This window comes from Malus sylvestris, chromosome 5 (genome assembly GCF_916048215.2).
Source record: "Malus sylvestris chromosome 5, drMalSylv7.2, whole genome shotgun sequence".
NCBI classification, from domain to species: Eukaryota; Viridiplantae; Streptophyta; class Magnoliopsida; order Rosales; family Rosaceae; genus Malus; species Malus sylvestris.
Genome location: NC_062264.1, coordinates 40405166 through 40425307, shown reverse-complemented (window position 1 = coordinate 40425307; position 20142 = coordinate 40405166). Strand labels below are relative to the sequence as shown.

The 20142-nt window shown below is 38.2% G+C and overlaps 3 protein-coding genes across 6 annotated transcripts; all 3 read left to right on the top strand.

Moving 5' to 3' along the window:
- The first annotated feature begins 115 nt into the window (after positions 1 to 115).
- LOC126621669 (transcription termination factor MTEF1, chloroplastic-like) lies at positions 116 to 1674 on the top strand. The gene has a single exon (XM_050290211.1). The coding sequence runs from the start codon at positions 411 to 413 to the stop codon at positions 1377 to 1379; it is 969 nt and encodes a 322-aa protein (XP_050146168.1). The 5' UTR covers positions 116 to 410; the 3' UTR covers positions 1380 to 1674.
- Positions 1675 to 3456: 1782 nt separating this feature from the next.
- LOC126623432 (solanesyl diphosphate synthase 3, chloroplastic/mitochondrial-like) lies at positions 3457 to 8428 on the top strand. Its single transcript, XM_050292329.1, has 11 exons — positions 3457 to 3719; positions 3852 to 3932; positions 4077 to 4148; positions 4406 to 4666; positions 4780 to 4866; positions 5013 to 5084; positions 5988 to 6073; positions 6562 to 6694; positions 6944 to 7033; positions 7390 to 7491; positions 7796 to 8428. Exons 1-11 carry the CDS (start codon positions 3714 to 3716, stop codon positions 7991 to 7993), a joined length of 1188 nt encoding a protein of 395 aa, XP_050148286.1. The 5' UTR covers positions 3457 to 3713; the 3' UTR covers positions 7994 to 8428.
- A 1061-nt stretch (positions 8429 to 9489) lies between these two features.
- Positions 9490 to 19836, top strand: LOC126623431 (solanesyl diphosphate synthase 3, chloroplastic/mitochondrial-like). Of its 4 annotated transcripts, none has more exons than XM_050292325.1 (13): positions 9490 to 11799; positions 11895 to 11990; positions 12174 to 12233; positions 12364 to 12444; positions 12590 to 12661; positions 12936 to 13064; positions 13519 to 13605; positions 14220 to 14291; positions 17361 to 17446; positions 17917 to 18049; positions 18300 to 18389; positions 18855 to 18956; positions 19253 to 19836. In XM_050292325.1, the coding sequence occupies exons 1-13, from the start codon at positions 11668 to 11670 to the stop codon at positions 19430 to 19432; spliced, it is 1320 nt and encodes a 439-aa protein (XP_050148282.1). In that variant the 5' UTR covers positions 9490 to 11667; the 3' UTR covers positions 19433 to 19836. The 4 variants fall into 4 exon arrangements, with proteins under 4 accessions (XP_050148282.1, XP_050148283.1, XP_050148284.1 ...); XM_050292327.1 differs by having other exon boundaries at positions 11659 to 11799; positions 11869 to 11990; XM_050292326.1 differs by lacking the exon at positions 12174 to 12233 and having other exon boundaries at positions 10521 to 11799.
- The last annotated feature ends 306 nt before the right edge of the window (positions 19837 to 20142 follow it).

Here is a 20142-nt window from a genome sequence, read left to right as displayed (position 1 = left end):
CAGTGATGGGAACACCCTTCCTCTGCTCGACCGATGAATAAATTTTATTCCACGTTTGTCCCAATTTCGATGTTTTGAAGCGTTTTGTTATCTTAGCAAATGTTGAGTACTCAAACACCGCTAATAATCAGGGGAGGCTAGATGTGGGAAATAATATCCGCACACCGTTTCTTGGAAACATGAGCGTGCAGGCCGAAAAAATGGTGTGCGGAAATTGTTTCCCTTTATATTTTCATCCACCCGTGGTAGTGTGAAATCCATCTCCAGAGCTCTCACTTTCACTCTGTTTCCATGGTCTGGTCTGGATTTAATCCCCAAACAAATCTTTGAAATCCAACCTCAACCAATCAGATTCAACCAAACTGCCAGGTGTGACTCCTTCTCCACCAATACCATTAAAAACTTGCCAGATGATATTCCAACAGAGAAAAACCTCTCTCTCTCTCTCTCTCTCTCTCTCTCTCCAAAAAACCATGCCAGTTTCAGCAGCTGCAGCTCTGCAGTCATCTCTCTGCTTCTCTTCTAACAATCCATCATCTTCTTCTGATTTGGACACCCAACTGGCCGCAAAACCCAAAAGCCTGCTCCACAAGCATCCTCTCTACACACCCACCCACACCAAACTCTCCCTCCAATTCAAAGAGAAGATCCTCTGCCTTGAAATCATGGGAGTCGATGCAGGCAAAGCCCTCTCCCAAAACCCTAATCTCCACTCCGCGACTCTCGACTCCATCCACTCCATAATCTCCTTCCTCCGCTCCAAAGGCATCCACCAAAAGGACCTGGCCAAGATCTTTGGGATGTGCCCCTGCATCCTCACCTCCAGCATCAAGTCCGACCTCAACCCGGTTTTCGCCTTCCTCTCCCAAGACCTAAAAGTCCCGGATTGCTACTTCAGAAGGGTCATCAACAAGTGCCCTAGATTGCTTGCTTCAAGTGTGAAAGACCAGCTCAAACCAGCGCTTCTTTACCTCCAGAGCCTTGGGTTCAAAGACCTAAATGCACTAGCCTACCATGACCCTGTGCTGCTGGTTTCCAATGTGGAGAGGACATTGATTCCCAAGCTTGAGTACTTGGAGGGTTTGGGATTCCCAAGGGAGGAGACTCTGGGGATGGTGCTGAGGTGCCCTGGACTGCTAACCTTCAGCATTGAGAACAACTTCAAGCCAAAATTCGAGTACTTTTCGGTGGAGATGGGAAAAGGGTTGGAGGAATTAAAGGGGTTTCCGCAGTATTTTACGTTTAGTTTGGAGAAGAGGATAAGGCCGAGGCACATGGAGGTTGTGGAGAGGGGAGTGGAAGTGCCTTTGCCATTGATGCTTAAGAGTACTGATGAGGAGTTTAGGAAGTTGCTCAGGGAATTAGGGGGTGGTGGATGAGCATTGATCACTCTTCTGACTCTCTACATTTTGTTGTACAAGGTTATCTCATATATATAGTTTCTTCTAAGCTTGTAAATCGTTTGGTTAAGAGCAATTATCATGCACCCGAGATAATGTGTTTGATTCTTCCTTCTTGACATCGCTTGCCAATTTAGTGAAGACACTCACTAAATTTTTACTCATGTTTAATAGGATTATTGTGAGTTTGAGTATTCAATAATAACTAGCCGAAAATTCTGTAACAATTCAGTAGCGAGAAATTGGAAATCCTCAAAATATTTGATTTCTTTTCGCACAAGTCTTAGTAGTTGGTAGCAACTAACCAAAAGCTATACACGTTTTTGAGTAGCTAACAATTGAAAATCGAACTATTCGATTGATTTTTGAGGAGTAATGGAAATCCATCATGAGTCATAGTAATGAGTAGCAACAAATCGAAAAAGTGTGCAGATATTCAGTAGCCAGCAATCGCAGAATGGGAAAATATTCGGTTGCTTATGCTGAATACAACCTCAATAGTTGGTACTCGGTACCTAGCACCATCATCATCGTAAGCCATTGCGATTTCAAGATTTATCATCTCACGCTAACTTTGTTAAATTTTTTTCATCCAAAATAAATCACATGACTTATGTTCAGGATTAATTTGGACATTTAACATAAAAATTATCATCCAACTCTACCATAGATTGGAGGATCCCCAGTGACTGTATTTTTGAGCCATCTTCACTTCGAAACACAATGAAGCGAATGCGGGTCATTCCCCTTTTTCAAATGGGAAACCCTCATATTATCTATGGTGAACTTCTAATTTAGTTCCTAAATGATAACCTCAGTGAAAATTGGGTCCCTAAACTATTGTTTTCAGAAAAATCAGTCATTTAATTATAAAAAAAAACTGCCAATTACATTCCTAATATTATATTCAAAGCTAATATATTCAATTTTTCGTCAATTTAAGTCATGATGTGATACACATTGGAGGGTAGTTTGATAGTTTTTCATAAAGAAATAGTGTATGAAGTTAACATTGAAGGGTAAATTAGACGTTAAACTTGCAACTTATATGATATTTTAAGGGCTTATAGGCTAGAAAATAACAGTATTACACTCTAAAGTGTGTCACATGACTTGTGTTCATGATTAATTGGGACATTTTAACATAAAGATTATCATCAAACTCTACCATAGATTGGAGGATCCCCATGACCCTGTATTTTGTAGCCATCTTCACTTTGAAACACAATAAAATGAATGTGGGTCGTTCTCTTTTTTTTTTTTAACGGGAAACCCTCATATTATCTATACCAGATCAACCTCTTTTTTTTTTTTTTTTTTTTTTTTTAATACATGATATTTTTACACTAAGGGGAGGGGGAGTTCGGCTAAGCTCTACAATGGACAACCTAATTTGGTATTGAATTCGCCATCCACGATATTCGAACCTAAGACCTTTCACTTCCAAGTGAAGAAGAATACCACAAGACCGTAGTATTGAGTGGCAAATCAACCTCTATTTTAGATTCTTTTAAAATCCTAATTTTTTTTTAAATTTTCTAAATTTTAATTTTTTTTGTCAAAGGCAACTCGTTAAATGGAATTCAGGTATTGAAATGTCTGGAATAACCCCGAACATAAGTCACTTATTTATGGAACACTCAACAGAAAAGAAGATGTAATAAGATATTTTTGAACAAACAATATTATCTACATTAAAGGGGATGGGGTAGACTTAACCTTACAATGAGCCAGCGATAATGTGGTTCAAATTCTCTTTTGGTGAAAATTAAACCTAAAATCTCACTTACAAATAAAGAAAAATACCATTGCACCATAATACTAATTAACAATAATATAAAATATTGTTGTCTATCGAAAATCAATCTAGAGTACACAAATTTAGCATGTGACGAATTATCCTAATAGTTAGGGCATGCATCTCCAACCTATTGCGTTTCCGTATTTAAATCTTCTTTCTTCCCGACGGTGTGAATTAAATGATCTAACTACTTATCTTTGCTGAGTAGCAATTAGAGAGCGAAGGTGCGCGCTTTTTTGCATGCTTCTTGCATGCCTGGGTCTGCGTTTGGCCGTCGTCAATTCGTCATTTGCTTGCTTGTTTAGAGAGAGCACATGGCTGTGGCGCTTATACATAACCCCCGCACTCTGTCCTCTCTTACCCGCTCTTCTTCTTCTTCTTCTTCTTCTTCTTCCTCCACATTGACCCTCCTCTCCCAACCCCCCAAAACCCACTCTGAATCTTCGCTCTCTTAAAGTTCGTCTCTTTAAATCACTATCGGTTTTATTGTTGCTTGCGGCACAAAAGCAGAGATGGGAGTAAGTTTAACTTGTCGTCATTGTCACGGCTCAATATTTCATGTACCCTTCTCTTAGGGACTTCAGTTTTCTTTTGTAATAGATAATTTTGTTTGTCCACCTCTACTAATGTGCTTACATACTGCTTTGCAGGAACTGCTCGACCCATTCTCACTTGTTTCCGATGAGCTGTCGATTATTGCTAACAGGTTGCGGGCGATGGTAGTTTCTGAGGTATATCTATTTTCTGTCTTCTTGGATTTAATTCATATTACTCTAAGGACGTACGTGTTAGAACGGAGATTTAACCCTAATGGTTTTGTAAGATTCAAATGTTATATGATATGATCACAGATCAGATTTGTTTTTTATTCCCAGGTCCCTAAGCTTTCCTCCGCTGCCGAGTACTTCTTTAAAACGGGAGTGGAAGGAAAGAGGTTTCGTTCCACGGTAATATAAATAGTACTAATTCAATTCATTATTTCACAGAATATCAAGATGATGTATACTGGATATTTTCTTACCTTCCCTCTATGAATTCAATATTTGTGTATCCTGTTGTTAGAAGAATTCAGTGGAATAGATATGTGGGTGAAGATTATTGCTCCGTGTCGAATATGCGCACTCGTCATCCCAACCTTATATTTTCTAGAATTGTGATTGTCGTCAAGGTTAGAAGTTGCTCAATAGGTTTATTCTACATGCAGGTCTTATTGCTGATGTCAACCGCGTTGAATATCACTGTACCTGAACCTCCTACGGAGCTGCAAGAGGCTTTGTCAACAGAGCTACGCGCAATGCATATCACTGTACCTGAACCTCCTACGGAACTGCAAGAGGCCTTGTCAACAGAGCTACGCGCAAGGCATACCACTGTACCTGAACCTCCTACGGAACTGCAAGAGGCTTTGTCAACAGAGCTACGCGCAAGGCAACAACGAATAGCAGAAATCACAGAGATGTTTCATGTTAGTTATATCTTTGCTAATGATCTTGTTGCTATCGCTTTATTTTATTATGTACTACAGAATATTAGAAAACTATCATTTCTAATGTACTAATAACGTTCATTGCCAATCAGGTGGCAAGCCTTTTACACGATGATGTATTGGATGATGCAGACACAAGGCGTGGTGTTGGTTCAGTAAATTGTGTAATGGGAAATAAGGTGTGCTTTTGGTTCCTTTAAATTGGTCAATTTTTTCCCTTGTTTTCTTTCCGTTATTAATAATGATTCTGCACTGGGAACATACAGAGTTAGGAAAGGGTTTTGTATTATATGATAGTTACTCTTCTTTCTATCGTTGAATGCAGTTGGCTGTTTTAGCAGGGGATTTTGTGCTTTCCCGAGCCTGTGTCGCACTTGCCTCCTTGAGAAACACAGAGGTATGGATGAATTACTATGCACTAGTGTACTGAGATGAGCAATAGCACTGCAGCCCCCTCGGCAATTGGACCCAGGGCAAACCTGATGGAGAAGTTAAGCAATAATCGTCTAGCCCAGCACCTTGCTTATGTGATGTCATCATGACATTATCCACAATTTAAATTATTAAAGAATTATAGAAATTATAAAAAAATTACATTTCAATATTTTCAAATACTTTTAACCAATCTTTTATTATTATTATCCGAAATTAAAAATAAAATTCTCTTTTACTATTTTATAAAATAAAAAAAATACTAATATTTTAATATGAATTGTTTGGGTTATTCAGTTTAAAGGTGAATATGCATTTAAACAGTTATTGTTCATTTAAAAGGATTGAGTTGCCTATTGCCCAAGGGATCTTCCTACACTGGAAGTGTTCTAAGTCCCTTAACAGGGATTTGGGGTTTTGTAATGGTGTATTACCAGGGTCCATACTATCTTCTGGGTCCACCTCGAAGCTCTGCTTATTACTTTTAGCACATTTCAATGTTCCATGTCATGTAAGCTACTATGAAGGATGACGGAGCAAAAATAAAGTACCTTAAGGCCAAATAGGAGAAAGCAAAACCCCTGATATATTTTATTCGATCAAAATTTCCAGCTCCTTATCTTGTCAAGCAAGTCAGTTAATTTTGTTTTTGCCTCCCCCTTCCTTCTTGTGCACTTACACTCTGACACAATCATCACCATTATCATCCACCAGTGAAGTATAAAAGTGATCTGCCTGAAATTTCAGCAAGTCAGGACATGGTTCCCATACCTATTCATAGTTGTGATCCCAAGTATCACAAACAGTAGAATGTGGGTTCACTCAAGTTGTTTTAACATGTTTTTGCATCATTTTTGTGCATTTGTAGGTTGTATCATTAATGTCAACGGTTGTTGAGCATCTTGTGACTGGTGAAACCATGCAAATGACTACCAAATCTGATCAACGTTTTAGGTATACTGCTCTGCTGCTTCTGTCATATGTGTACATTTTTTGTTTGAGGAAGTAAACTACTATGTTATAAAAGCATAGCTATAGGCGTGGCATTATTAGGTTGGGATGTGGATTGTCTTGCCTTGGCTTGTATATAGTAGGGCTCATCTTTATAGCTCATTTCAAAATATAAGTATTTCTTGAATAATGCTACGTAGGATGAGAAGCGGATTATATAGAGAAGAAACAAGTTGGGGGTAGTTACACAACTTGCAACGAAGTCTGTTGTCGTGAAAGAGAGCAGAAGTGTGAGAAACAAACTAGGCATGCATAACTCACACACGAAATTCTCAATCTTCCATTTTCAAAAGCTTCAATTAGTTGAGTGTGAGCAAATCATTGTTGATGTTATGTATTTGCACACTTTTTTTTTCCGTATGATGTCTTCTTTCGGGTTTCCTTAAGATTTAAGTTTTTCTAATTATGAGAAAATTTGGTATTCATTGTAGCATGGAATATTATATGCAAAAGACTTATTACAAGACTGCATCACTGATTTCAAATAGTTGCAAATCAATTGCCGTTCTAGCTGGGCATACAACCGAAGTTGCTGCGTTGGCTTATGAATATGGAAAAAATCTGGTTCGTAAACTCTTGGAATTCTTTTGTCTAATATTCTTGACGAGCACGCTTAATTCTAAGATGTTTAATATTCATGTTCCAAACAGAAGCACACATAGAGAAAGAAAAAATAATGATAACAATAATTATATGACTTTCCTGCTAGCGCTCAAACAATGGATACTTTCTGATGGTTTTTTACATGCATGTATGGATTGATGGGTCGATGTGCGTGCGTGTGTATCAAGCTGACTAATTTTTTTCTCTCAGGGACTGGCATTTCAATTAATAGATGATCTCCTTGATTTTACGGGCACATCAGCTTCACTTGGAAAGGCATCTTTATCTGACATCCGCCATGTAAGTGTTGATTGATAAAGGGATCGTTACTGAGCTAGGTGCATCTCATGGCTGAGTTTGGTAGCTTAAAGTGAGAGTATCATAGCTAGGTGCACCTCATGGCTGAGTTTGGTAGCTTAAAGTGAGAGTATTATCTGGGTCTTGTCAGCCTTAAAGTTGGTTTTGGTTGCTCTAATTTGCTATAACAGTATTCTTTTTTTGATTTTTCATTATTTCTTTTCTTTCCATATTGGCATGCTCAACAAGCTTGCTTGCATTGTAAATTGAGAGAGATCCTCAACTATTCTAATCCCATGCCGCTATGTTTTCAACTTTCATTCCTCATAATTTTTTGCAACCATATAATCGTTTTGTAGGGCATTGTAACTGCTCCAATATTGTTTGCCATGGAAGAGTTTCCTCAGTTGCGTACAGTTGTTGAACAATGCCTTGATAACAACCCTGCAAATATTGAACTCGTAAGTTTGTATTGTTTCATCAAGTGCCGGTCTGGGCCACTTTGGCATTGTTTCAAAGAAAATGCCCGTCTAAACCTGTTTCTGTCATCTTTAGAAAATGTTTCTGTTTTCTACTTTTCGCCTCTCACTAAATGTCCGACTCTAACCAATATTATATTGTTCATGAAATTTCATCAACGAGAGGTGAACAACAGAAAGTAGAAACAGTTTTTTTCTTTTTAGTGAATATAAATAGTTTAATGCGGTTGTCACAGTTTTATTAGATTCAATTATTATTATTGGTTTTCATGGTATATTTCTACAGGCTCTCAACTACCTCGGTAGGAGCCGTGGAATACATAGGACAAGGGAGCTAGCCACAAAACATGCAAACCTTGCCGCAGCAGCAATCAAATCTCTGCCCAAGAGCGAAGACGAGAATGTCAGAAAATCGAGGAGGGCACTCGTACATCTCACCCAGGTAGTCATTACAGGAACCAAGAAAAGGGACGCCCCTTCTTGATTCATCCAAAGCCAGAAATAAACATGGGCGTGCATGGGAAAAAAATTGTGTGCGGGAATTGTTTCCTTTTAGATTTTCATCCACCCGTGGTAAGAAGAGAATGCTTGAATGGAATAATTGTGTATTTCATTGATACATGAAGGAGAAATATACACAGTTAATATGCACAATCAACTCCATAGAAATTGGAGTTGACTTCCTAACTAGGTAAATACATAAAAAGCTAAGTACACAAATAATTAGGGATTTGTTCCGATTGATATCTCACTGATTTGTCAACATTCTCCCTCAAGTTGGTGCATATATGTCACTCATGCCCAACTTGTCTAAGAAACTTGAAAACTTATGACTTGAAACAACTTTCGTGAGAATATCTGCCAACAGATCCTCCGTTCTAATTGACGATACTTCAATTATTTTTCCTTCTGATTTTTCCTTGATAAAGAATCTATCAACTTTGTTTGTACCATACTTGACCAATCCCGAAACTACTGAGCACCGGTCAACGTTATACCGTCAAGGACCCATAAGAGTTTCCCTCCAACCAGGAGGCCAATTACAGCGCGACACGTGTCAACATCGGAAGCCAATCATAGCGCGACACGTGTCAATATCAGAAGTCAATCACAACACGACATGTGTCAATGTTAGAATGAAACTAGAAACTCTCTTCTATAAATAGAGATCATTCTCTCACAATATTTCCTAATGTCATTTGTACTACATCATTCACTAGTACTTACTAAATGAGAGCTTGAACCTATGTACTTATGTAACCCTTCACAATTAATGAGAACTCCTCTACTCTGTGGACGTAGCCAATCTGGATGAACCACGTACATCTTGTGTTTGCTTCCATGTCCCTATCCATTTACTTACTTATCCACACTAGTGACCGGAGCAATCTAGCGAAGGTCACAAACTTGACACTTTTTGTTGTACCAAAGTCCTCACCGATTTTGTGCATCAACAATATATATTATATTTTCCTTGATGGGGCTATTCTGGGATAGTGTGTTGTTTGTCCCTTCATGATGAATGTTTCATCATACGTTTAAATAATAAAGGTTACTTTCATCATAACATATATCAATAACATATTAAATAAATGATGAAAACGATGTCTACTGAAAAGGAAAAGTAAAGCTCCCTTTATTTTTTTCTTTTGGCAGATGGCCAGCCAGTCTCGGGGACAACCACAGAGATCCCAAAGAAATTGAAATCCTCTATAGAATAATAGGTGGTGTCCACCATAGCATCAAACATGCGCATGTGACCACTGATGTAACCATAATAAGGATAGGCATTTAGCATGTAATAGGAAATAGTGTTTTTAATAATACTGAAGGATTCAGTAAATGGTAAGCAATATGAATAATAATAATAGAATTAATAATAGAAAACTTATCTTCTTCATGGTTTTCCTGTGGCTTTTTCAGAAAGTGGGCTGAGAACATGCACTCCCTTTCATGATGAAAGTTTCATTGTTGGTGGGCATCTTCTTACGGCTTGGTGCTGCAGAGAGCACTGAGCTTTCTGGAGAGCAAGTTTCCAAGCAGTTTCATCATTCAATTTATTCGATTTCATGAGCCTATTTGTGTTTGAAAGACCTATCATAGAAGAATGTACTGGGAATTTGTAGAGCATATGTCACCCAATTCCCCGCCTCATCGTTCACTGGTGTTGCGGCGCCGTTTTTGGCTTATTTCAGTACTGTTGAGTACAAGCTCGTGACTTCTTCGCCAGCGATGTTTTCAGGCAACGATTTAGGATTGAAAGAGAAGTGTTTGCAGAGAGCTAATATAATCAATTGCTTTATGCTTATACCGGTACTTCCCTTAGTTGCCATCTCTTTCCTTCAGAAACCAGAGCTCCACAGTTTCTCAGTTCAGAGTTGAGTAGGTAGTTCAATTGGGAGATGAAGGGACGCCACTCGGACAATGGGGGTAGGTGGTTGAGACGAAGTAATTGTATTCAGGTGAGGCAAAGAGAATGCTATCAGCTTATCGGATCTTCTGATGAAATGCTTCGACGACAGGTGGAAAAGTTCCCTTTCCCTCCAGATCTGTGTTCAGCGGTGGCAGCTTCGATCAGAGTTGGTAGGGAGCACGAGACCCGAGCTACGGCGAGCAAGAGCTCAACGGAGACTACGAAGGAGAGTAACCTGATGAGTGCGAGGGTGAGGGAGAGAGAGAGTGGAAGTTTTATGATTTCTTCTTGTTCTCTCCTCAACTCCCTTATGTAGTGATCCGATTCACTTTTTGCCGCCAGATATCCGCCGAGTCCCATGGAGATAGCACCGGTTGCGACTTCGGCGATGCCAGCAGTGAGGACGATAGATGACGTGGCATTGGTGCCGGACAGTCCCGCAGCGAGAGCAAACGGCATAGTAAGACCGTCAGATACGGCGATGATGATCTCCCGGACGTAAGGTTACGGCATCGGTACGATGGGGTTCACCTCATTTCAGAAGAAAAAAAAAGAGAGGACCAGAGAGATAGGACGTGTGAGTTTATATATATATATATATATATATATATAGACAGAGACAGAGAACAACGAGATGGATATGGGTATGTTTGGATTTTCAAGTAATCATTTAGGCTATTTAGTTGAAATGGAGGATGAATAATTGAATCAGAAAGGAGTAGGAGGAAGAGTGTATGGGTTTTGCAGTGTTTGTGTAGGTGTTTGGTTCTTAGGTTTCTGCAGATTCACGGTGGAGTGTGGTGAGGTCTCACGGTGGTGAGATGAAAAAATGAAAGAGAACCGACATAACTTTTCGTGTCGATTCCCACAAATGGCACCAAATGTTGATGCACAAAATCCGGAGGATCTTGGACCAACGTAAATCTGGCCGTGAATCACACAAACGCACAAAAACACAAAGATGTATCGTGGTTCACTCCAATGTTTGGGCTACGTCCACACTGATGTTGATTATGTATGTATGGATTACAATAGATTGGCAAGAGAGCTCCATGTGGATGCAACCCTTGCCATTTTGCTCTATGTTTGGTTGAGAGGGTATTGCCCTCTGTTTGGATTGTGAGGGTTGAGTGTGAGTCTCTCTAGTTTCCTTAGTGAAGGTGAGCCCTTTGTCTTCCTCTGGATGTGAGTCCCCTCATGAGGGTGAGAGAGAGTCAATTTTATAGTATAAGGGCTCCCTCCTCTTTTACATTTGTCTTGGGTTTTGGGATGAGGCCCAAAGACGATGCCCAATATATGGTACCAACAGTTTCTATTTATGTAAACAACCCTTCCATAACCCCTTTCCTTAAACCCTAATAGAATCCCTTCAAAATAATTGCAATTTTTGCTGAATTAGCACTTAAAACCTCTAGAGAAATATTCAATTATTTAGCAATTATGTATGACCAAACCCTTAAGTAGCAATTAGAAAGCGAAAGTGCGCGTTTTTAATACATGGCTGCCTCTGCGTTTGGCCGTCGTCATTTCGTCATTTTCCTTACTTCTTTAGAGAGGGACAACATGGCTGTGGCGCCTACACATAACCCCCATCCTCTCCTCTCTGAGTCGGTTCCTTCTTCTTCTTCTACTTTGACCCTCCTCTCCCAACCTCCCAAAACCCACTCTGAATCTCTCTCTCTGTGTTAAAGTTCGTTCCTTTAAATCGCTATCAATTTTATTGAGAGAGAAGCAAAGGAAAAAGTATGTTATTTTCTCGGATTCAAAGAAGCAGCTTCAATGGGTTGTGTCGGTGTTTGCTTTCCCATCGAAGGGACCCGCAACAGTTCGTCGCCGCCAGCACTTACTCTCAATCGCTGAATGATTCGACCCAGAAGGTAATTTTGCTCTATAAATCTCTGAGATTGAAGGTTTTGTGATTGTGTTTGTATTATGTTATGTTTCAGGGTTTTGATTGGTTGTGTGTTGGTAGATTATGGGTTGCGGGGAATTTATTTCGTGGGGATTGCCGCCGGTTTTCCATGGTTCCAGGCACCAAATTCACCATCAAAGCAGCTCCATAGTTGAGGTGAGGTTTTTGGGTATTCACATTTTGGTTATTTTTTTGTTTTCCCACATGCCCATTTGATATTTCAATGGCAAATGCATGAAAGCACGAAAATTTCGAGTTACCCGAGTGTTCGTTTGTTTTTAAAGTTCAATCCTGGTTGATTGTGCAAAAGTTTTAAGTAGTTTGTTTATGTGAGATCAGCCTCTGGATCAAAATGTACGAGTTGTTTATTGTTGCTTATGGCACAAATGCAAAGATGGAGTAAGTTTAACTTGTCGTCATTGTCAAGGCTCAAATTTCATGTACCCTTCTCTTAGGGACTTTAGTTTTCTTTTGTAATAGATAATTTTGTTTGTCCACCTCTATAATGTGCTTACATACTGCTTTGCAGGAACCGCTTGACCCATTCTCGCTTGTTTCCGATGAGCTGTCGATTATTGCTAACAGGTTGCGGGCAATGGTAGTTGCTGGGGTATATCTATTTTCTATCTCCTTGGATTTATTTGATATTACTCTGAGGACATACATGTTGGAAACTGAGATTGGATCCTAATGGTCTCGTAAGATTCAAATGTTATATCATATTATCATAGATCAGATTTGTTTTCTATTCCCAGGTCCCTAAGCTTGCCTCCGCTGCTGAGTACTTCTTTAAAATGGGAGTGGAAGGAAAGAGGTTTCGTCCCACGGTAATATAAATAGTACTAATCCAATTCATTAGTTCACTTTCTCTGTTTCGCAAAGATGTTGTATACTGGATATTTTCTTGTATATATCATTTAGTAATTTGCCTTCTGTCTCTAAATTCAATATTTGCACATATGCTGTTAGGAGAAGTCAGTGGAATATATATATATATATATATATATAACTCGTCATTCCAACCTTATATTTTCAAGAATTACGATTGTCGTCAAGGTTAAAAGTTGCTCAGTAGATTTATTCTATTATTTCTATATGCAGGTCTTATTGTTGATGTCAACCGCTTTGAATATCACTGTACCTGAACCTCCTACAGAACTGCGAGTGGCTTTGTCAACAGAGCTACGCGCAAGGCAACAATGTATAGCAGAAGTCACAGAGATGATTCATGTTAGTTATATCATTCTTAATGATTTTGTTGCTATCACTTTATTTTATTATATGCTACACATTATTGGAAAAATATCATTTCTAATGTACTAATAACATTCATTGCCTGTAGGGATTCCCTAGACCAATTTATTCGTGTCGTTCCAAAACTGTTTTTTAATGGCTTTGTAAAATTCTCTCTGAGGTGCACTTGCTTGAATTATAACTCCCTTTTCCTCCAAAATTTGTGGCATAAGCATTACATGTATTATCTTACCTTTCCACCCCTGCAACTTATCTACAGTAATATTATTAACTTAATCAGTAAATTTCTATTAAGAATCTAGTTACACTTGATAGGAATGAAATTTGTCTTGTAATGCTTCATGAGTAAATTGTGACATTGAGGATATGATATTTCTCTCAGGACTTGAAGCCTGAAAAAGCTTCTAACGTAATTATTTTCATTTGTCAGGTGGCAAGCCTTCTACATGATGATGTATTGGATGATGCAGACACAAGGCGTGGTGTTGGTACATTAAATTGTATAATGGGAAATAAGGTGTGCTTTTGGTTCCTTTAAATTGGTCAAATTGCCTTTTTGCTTATAAGAATATAATTTATTTTGATGCTTCTCTTCTTATCTCTACAGAAGTCATTTATATTTCAATCAAAAGTATAGGGACGAATGTGTTTGTTGGATTTTCAGAGAGTTTCCATATGCATCACATTAAGCATTTAAACAAGGCATGTATCATGTTCTAGTCGTTGGATGAAAATCAAACAATTAATACAATAAAGGCTTAGAACGTGGAGGAACGGTGTGTTTCCTACTAACCCCTATGTTTATGCAACATGAGACAAAATGATATGTTCCCATTAGAGCTTATTTTGATGCCTAAAAGGGACTGGGGAAGGGTGGCTAAATCATTTGTTCATTACTTTCCACCCTATGCAGATAGTTACCGTACATGGCTGCTGCTGATACCCCTCCCGCTGAATGATATTAATTCTTGTCAAGTATTGAACATTTTAATAGAATGTGAGATGGAGTGCCATACCATATCAAATTTTCCCATTTTTTATTTCCGTTATTAATAATGATTCTGCATTGGGAACATACAGAGTTATGAAATATGATATGATAGTTACTCGTCTTTCCATTATTGAATGCAGTTAGCTGTTTTAGCGGGGGATTTTCTGCTTTCCCGAGCCTGTGTCGCACTTGCCTCCTTGAGAAACACAGAGGTACGGATGAATTATTATGCACTAGTGTACTGAGATGAGCAATAACACGTGGGGCTATATTTCATGCTTTCTGGCTCATCTTGTTTATAGTATTAGGGATGTGAGAGACTTGGCCACAAAAGTCCACATATTTGATATGCTGTGCTGGCACCCTATTAGAGTAGTTGTATTTCATCCTCATATCAAAAGTGTGTTAATTATATTTAATGCATCTTGACTAGAAAGTTTCTTTGGTGGGGTCAGAGGGGTGGGGATGGGGAGGGAGTGTTGTAAGTCCCTTCTTGACAGGGATTTGGGGTTCCCTTTGCAATGGTATATTACCAGGGTCCATACTATCTTCTGGGTCCACATCGAAGCCCCTACTTATTACTTTTAGCACATTGCAATGTTCCATGTCATGTATGCTACTATGAAGGATGACGGAGCAAAAATAAGGCATCTTAAGGCCAACCAAGTAATACAAGAGAGCAAAATCCCTGATAGATTTTATTCAATCAAATGTGCCAGCTCCTTATCTTGTCAAGCAAGTCAGTTAATTTTGTTTTTGCCTCCCCCTTCCTTCTTGTGCACTTTTACTCTTGTGGATAAACTACCGAATCAATTTTTTCAATCACCAAACACGACAATCATCACCATCATCATCCATCAGTGAAGTATGAAGGTGATCTGCCTGAAATTTTAGCAAGTCAGGACGTGGATGTTGGGTTTTTAAGGCTCAAAATTAGGATGATGCAAAGAATTAGGTTTGTGTTACCTATTTGGTTTTGGTGTCCTATTTGGGTTTGAGTTTGGATTTTGACTTCTTAGTTGGTTTCCTTGGTGGAGAGATTTTGTTAATAGCCTATTTGATTAGGATTTGGATTTACTTCTTATTAGGATTCTTATTGTAACCTAAGTCTTATGCACTATAAATAGGACCTTAGGGTTAGTGTATTTAGTGTGGCTCTTTCGTGTGGCAATTTGGTGAGAGTCAATTTGTGAGTTTGTGAGTCAGAGAGCAATTTGGGAGAATCTTCTCCGTTTGTTTGAGTTCTCTACTTGTTTGATTTAGGGTTTGTAATTTGTGGGATTTGGGTTGTGAGAGTTTAAACACTCTTTTGTAATCTTCGTTTGTTTAGTGAAATTCCTTGCCGTGCTTTGCTCGTGGATGTAGGTTTTATGCCGAACCACGTAAATCTCTTGTGTTAGTTTGAGATTGTTTTAGTTTTCACCTACGACGTTGATATTGGTACTTTGTTAGAGTTTGCTTCCGTTTGCACATAAAAGTACAACCAGTGGTATCAAAGCCAGGTTTCGGCTTGGGCTTTGCTTGGCAGTCACTATGAAGCCTTTTGTGTTATCGGTGAAAGTTGATATTGAAAAGTTCGACGGCAATGACTTTGGTATTTGGCAATTGAAGATGCGTGCTTTGTTAGTTCAACAAGGGCTTTTGAAAATGCTAAAGGGTGTGAAGGCTTTGCCGAATTCGTGGACTGATGAAGAAAAAGAAGACGTTATGGAGCAGGCACTTGGAGCAATCTTGCTAACTTTATCAAATGAGTCTTGCGTGAAGTTGGTAGCATAAAATTTGCACCGGAGTTGTGGATAAAATTGGAGAGCTTGTATATGACCAAATCCCTTGCTAAACAGTTGTATTTGAAGAAAAGTTTGCATACTCTTCGTATGGATGAAGGTACGTCAATTCATAAGCATGTTGATGAATTCAATAAACTTATGATGGATTTGAAAAGTGTGGACAACCAAATTAGTGATGAGGATTATGCAATATCTTTGTTGTGTTCTTTATCTCCTTCATATGAACACTTTGTCGATACCATGCTATTTGGTAGAGAAAGTCTTAGTTTGAAAGATTTTAAAGTCGGTTTGAATTCTAAAGAGCTAAAGAATAAAGTGTCTGACACACAAAATGGAGCTTTGGTAGTTCAAAGAAGAAATAAGGAAAGGGGCAAACTTGGAAAGAACACTTGTAGCTATTGTTATAAGGAAGGTCATTGGAAAGTAGATTGCCCTAAACTCAAGGGCAAAAAGGAGCCGTTTGATAAGTCTTTTGCTAGTGTTGATGCAAACATTGCAGAAGATCATTGTTCTGAACTCCTCTAAAGGTTATGTGAGGAGATGGAGCTTGGTACTCAAGCTCTTTGGGTGGAGTGCAATTTGCACTTTTTGTTCATATGTTCAAGCTTTTGCTTGGATTTTGTTTCATATTTGTTAGCTTCTGTAATGGAATTTGTTGGAGAAGGCGTTGGAGGAAATTTCAAGTTTGAAGATTTCTGGATTTTTTTTATTCTAGGTGGAGATCAATTTCAAAAGAATTTGGTGCACGTTTGTGTTTGTATTTTGATATCCCAAATTAGGAAGTTTGCTAATTTCTCGCCGAGATGGAGATTGTTAGGTTTTTACGGCTCAAAATTAGGATGATGCAAAGAATTAGGTTTGTGTTACCTATTTGGTTTTGGTGTCCTATTTGGGTTTAGGTTTGGATTTTGACTTCTTAGTTGGTTTCCTTGGTGGAGAGATTTTGTTAATCACCTATTTGATTAGGATTTGGATTTACTTCCTATTAGGATTCTTATTGTAACCTAAGTCCTATGCACTATAAATAGGACCTTAGGGTTAGTGTATTTAGTGTGGCTCATTCGTGTGGCAATTTGGTGAGAGTCAATTTGTGAGTTTGTGAGTTAGAGAGCAATTTTGGAGAATCTTCTCCATTTGTTTGAGTTCTCTACTCGTTTGGTTTAGGGTTTGTAATTTGTGGGATTTGGGTTGTGAAAGTTTAAACACTCTTTTGTAATCTCCGTTTGTTTAGTGAAATTCTTTGCCGTGCTTCGCTCGTGGACGTAGGCTTTACGCCGAACCACGTAAATCTCGTGTTAGTTTGAGATTGTTTTAGTTTTCACCTACGACGTTGATATTGGTACTTTGTTAGAGTTTGCTTCCGTTTGCACATAAAAGTACAACAGTGGATCCCATACCTATTCATAGTTATATTCCCAAGTATCACAGACAGAAGGATGTGCGTTCACTTTAGTTGTTTTAACATGTTTTTGCATCATTTTTGTGCATTTGTAGGTTGTATCATTAATGTCAACGGTTGTTGAGCATCTTGTGACAGGTGAAACCATGCAAATCACTACCACATCTGATCAACGTTGTAGGTACACTGCTATGTTGCTTCTGTCATATGTGTACATTTTTTTTTAGGTAGTAAACTACTATGTTATAAAAGTATATATTAGGTTGGGATTTGGCTTGTCTCGTCTTGTATATAGTAGGGCTCGTCTTTATAGCTCTTTTTTTACATAAAGTATTTCTTTAATAATGCCATGTAGGGATGGGAATTGGTGATTATATAGAGAAGAAATAAGTTGGGGGTTGTTACAACTTACAACGAAATGTGTTGTAGTGAAAAGAGAGCGGAAGTGTGAGAAACAAATTACGCATGCATAACTCATACTCAAAGTACTCAATCTTCCATTTTCAAAAGCTTCAATTAGTTGAGTTTGAGCAAATCATTGTTGATATTATGTACATAAGCGCACAGTTTTTTTGTTATTTGATATCTTGATTAGGGTTTCTTTAAGATTTAAGGTTTTCTAATTATGATAGAATTTGGTATTCATTGCAGCATGGAATATTATATACAAAAGACTTATTACAAGACTGCATCATTGATTTCAAATAGTTGCAAAGCAATTGCCGTTCTTGCTGGGCATACAAGCGAAGTTGCTATGTTGGCTTATGAGTATGGAAAAAATCTGGTTCGTAAACTCTTGGAATTCTTTTGTCTAATATTCTTGACGAGCAAGCTTAATTCTAAGATATTTTTATGAGTTTAATAGTCAGGTTCCAAACAGAAGCACATATAGAGAAATAAAAATAATGATAACAAGAATTATATAGAGCTCAAACAATGGACACTTTCTGATGGTTTTTTTACATGCATGTATGGATTGATGAGTCAATGTGCTTGCATGTGTATCAAGCTGACTAATTTTTTTTTTTCCTCAGGGATTGGCATTTCAATTAATAGATGACGTTCTTGATTTTATGGGCACATCAGCTTCACTTGGAAAGGGCTCTTTATCTGACATCCGCCATGTAAGTGTTGGTTGGTAATGGGATATTTCTATGTTTGAACACATGAGATTTGTCTCTTGTCCGTTACTGATCTAGGTGCATCTCATGGCTGAGTTTGGTAGCTTAAAGTGAGAGTATTATCTGTGTCTGTCAGCCTTAAAGTTGGTTTTGTTGCTCAAAATTTCCTATAACAGTATTCAATTTTCGATTTTTCATTCTTTTGTTTCTTTCCATATTGGCATGCTCAACAAGCTTGCTTGCATTTGCCATGAAAAAAAATGCAAGTATTGTAAGCTTGACCTTATGAAATTATGTAGTTCATGGCCAGCATTTCTCTGTTTAGTCTCACTTTTCAATTAGTAAATTAAGAGAAATCCTCAACTGTTCTGATCCCATGCTGCTATGTTTTCAACTTTCATGATTAAGAGCCCTCTTACTTTTTTGGTTATTGTCATAATTTTTTGAAACCATATAATCGTTTTGTAGGGCATCGTAACTGCTCCAATATTGTTTGCCATGGAAGAGTTTCCTCAGTTGCGTATGGTTGTTGAACAGGGCCTTGATAACAACCCTGCAAATATTGAACTTGTAAGTTTGCAATGTTTCATTAAATGCTGGTCTGGGCTACTTAGGCATTGTTTCAAAGAAAACTCCCGTCTAAACCCGTTTCTGCCATCCAGCTTTGAAAAATGTTTCTGTTTTATATTTTTCGCCTCTCATTAAATGTCCAACTCTAATGAATATTGTTCATGAAATTTCATTAACGAGAGGTGAAAAACAGAAAATAGAAACGGTTTTTAAGTGAATATAAATAGTTTAATGCAGTCATCTCAGTTTTATTAGATTCAATTCTTGTTATTGGTTTTCATGGTCTATTTCTACAGGCTCTCGACTACCTAGGTAGGAGCCGTGGAATACATAGGACAAGGGAGCTAGCCACAAAACATGCAAACCTTGCCGCAGCGGCAATCGAATCTCTGCCCGAGAGCAAAGACAAGAATGTCAGAAAATCGAGGAGGGCACTCCTAGATCTCACCCAGGTAGTCATTACAAGAACCAAATGATGGAGAATATCTGCACCATATTGACATAATAATGTGTTGAAGTTCAGTTATTGAACTTCATTGTCCCTATAATACGAGGGACGAGTCCATTTTCTTCATCATATTCTTTCAACCATTTCGTTTTCTTTTCCAAAAAATTTCCCGTAGACTACATTTCGTGTAGTAAAATTTTGACACACATCCGTCATTGTGTACATTAAACTCTGGAGTAATTAGGGATAGCAGTGGTATCATACCACGCATAACTCCGCCGGATTCTGGTCAAATGATGTAATTGGATCGTATTCGCTTGGCTTCAAAAGTGAAGCTAGCAGTGACTTTCATCTCTGATTTCGGCTGTTCGGAGGATGCTTGTACTGTTTGCATTCAAGTTCTAAATTTTATCCGTCGGCTTCGTGAGAAAATGGTGTTAGGGCTGGTTTGGTATTGCTATGATTTGGAAAAAAACTATTTCTACTGTGCTGTGAGAATAAGTTCATTTTTGCTGCTTCATGTCGTCAGTTTTTTTTCATCCAAAACTGTGAAAATAAGTTGTTTTTAAGTGTTTACCAAATATTTTTTTGAGCTCAGCTATTTTTTATACCTACTTATTATAAAAGTACCTCAGTATCAAACCAGTACTTACACAAACGGAGTAACATACCTGTCGGCCAACTACCACTAAGCATGTGTATGCGTCAGTAGCAGTGTACTCATGTCAAATAGCTCAT

What these genes read in the sequence shown, in the direction of transcription:
- LOC126623431 (XM_050292325.1), top strand. Translation starts at nt 11,668, where the DNA reads ATGTTATTTTCTCGGATTCAAAGAAGCAGCTTCAATGGGTTGTGTCGG. An exon ending in ATTGTATAATGGGAAATAAG is followed by an intron (nt 13,606 to 14,219) that starts GTGTGCTTTTGG and finishes TATTGAATGCAG; the next exon opens with TTAGCTGTTTTAGCGGGGGA. An exon ending in ATGAGTATGGAAAAAATCTG is followed by an intron (nt 18,050 to 18,299) that starts GTTCGTAAACTC and finishes TTTTTTCCTCAG; the next exon opens with GGATTGGCATTTCAATTAAT.
- LOC126621669 (XM_050290211.1), top strand. Translation starts at nt 411, where the DNA reads ATGATATTCCAACAGAGAAAAACCTCTCTCTCTCTCTCTCTCTCTCTC.
- LOC126623432 (XM_050292329.1), top strand. An exon ending in CCTCCTTGAGAAACACAGAG is followed by an intron (nt 5,085 to 5,987) that starts GTATGGATGAAT and finishes GTGCATTTGTAG; the next exon opens with GTTGTATCATTAATGTCAAC. An exon ending in CTTTATCTGACATCCGCCAT is followed by an intron (nt 7,034 to 7,389) that starts GTAAGTGTTGAT and finishes ATCGTTTTGTAG; the next exon opens with GGCATTGTAACTGCTCCAAT.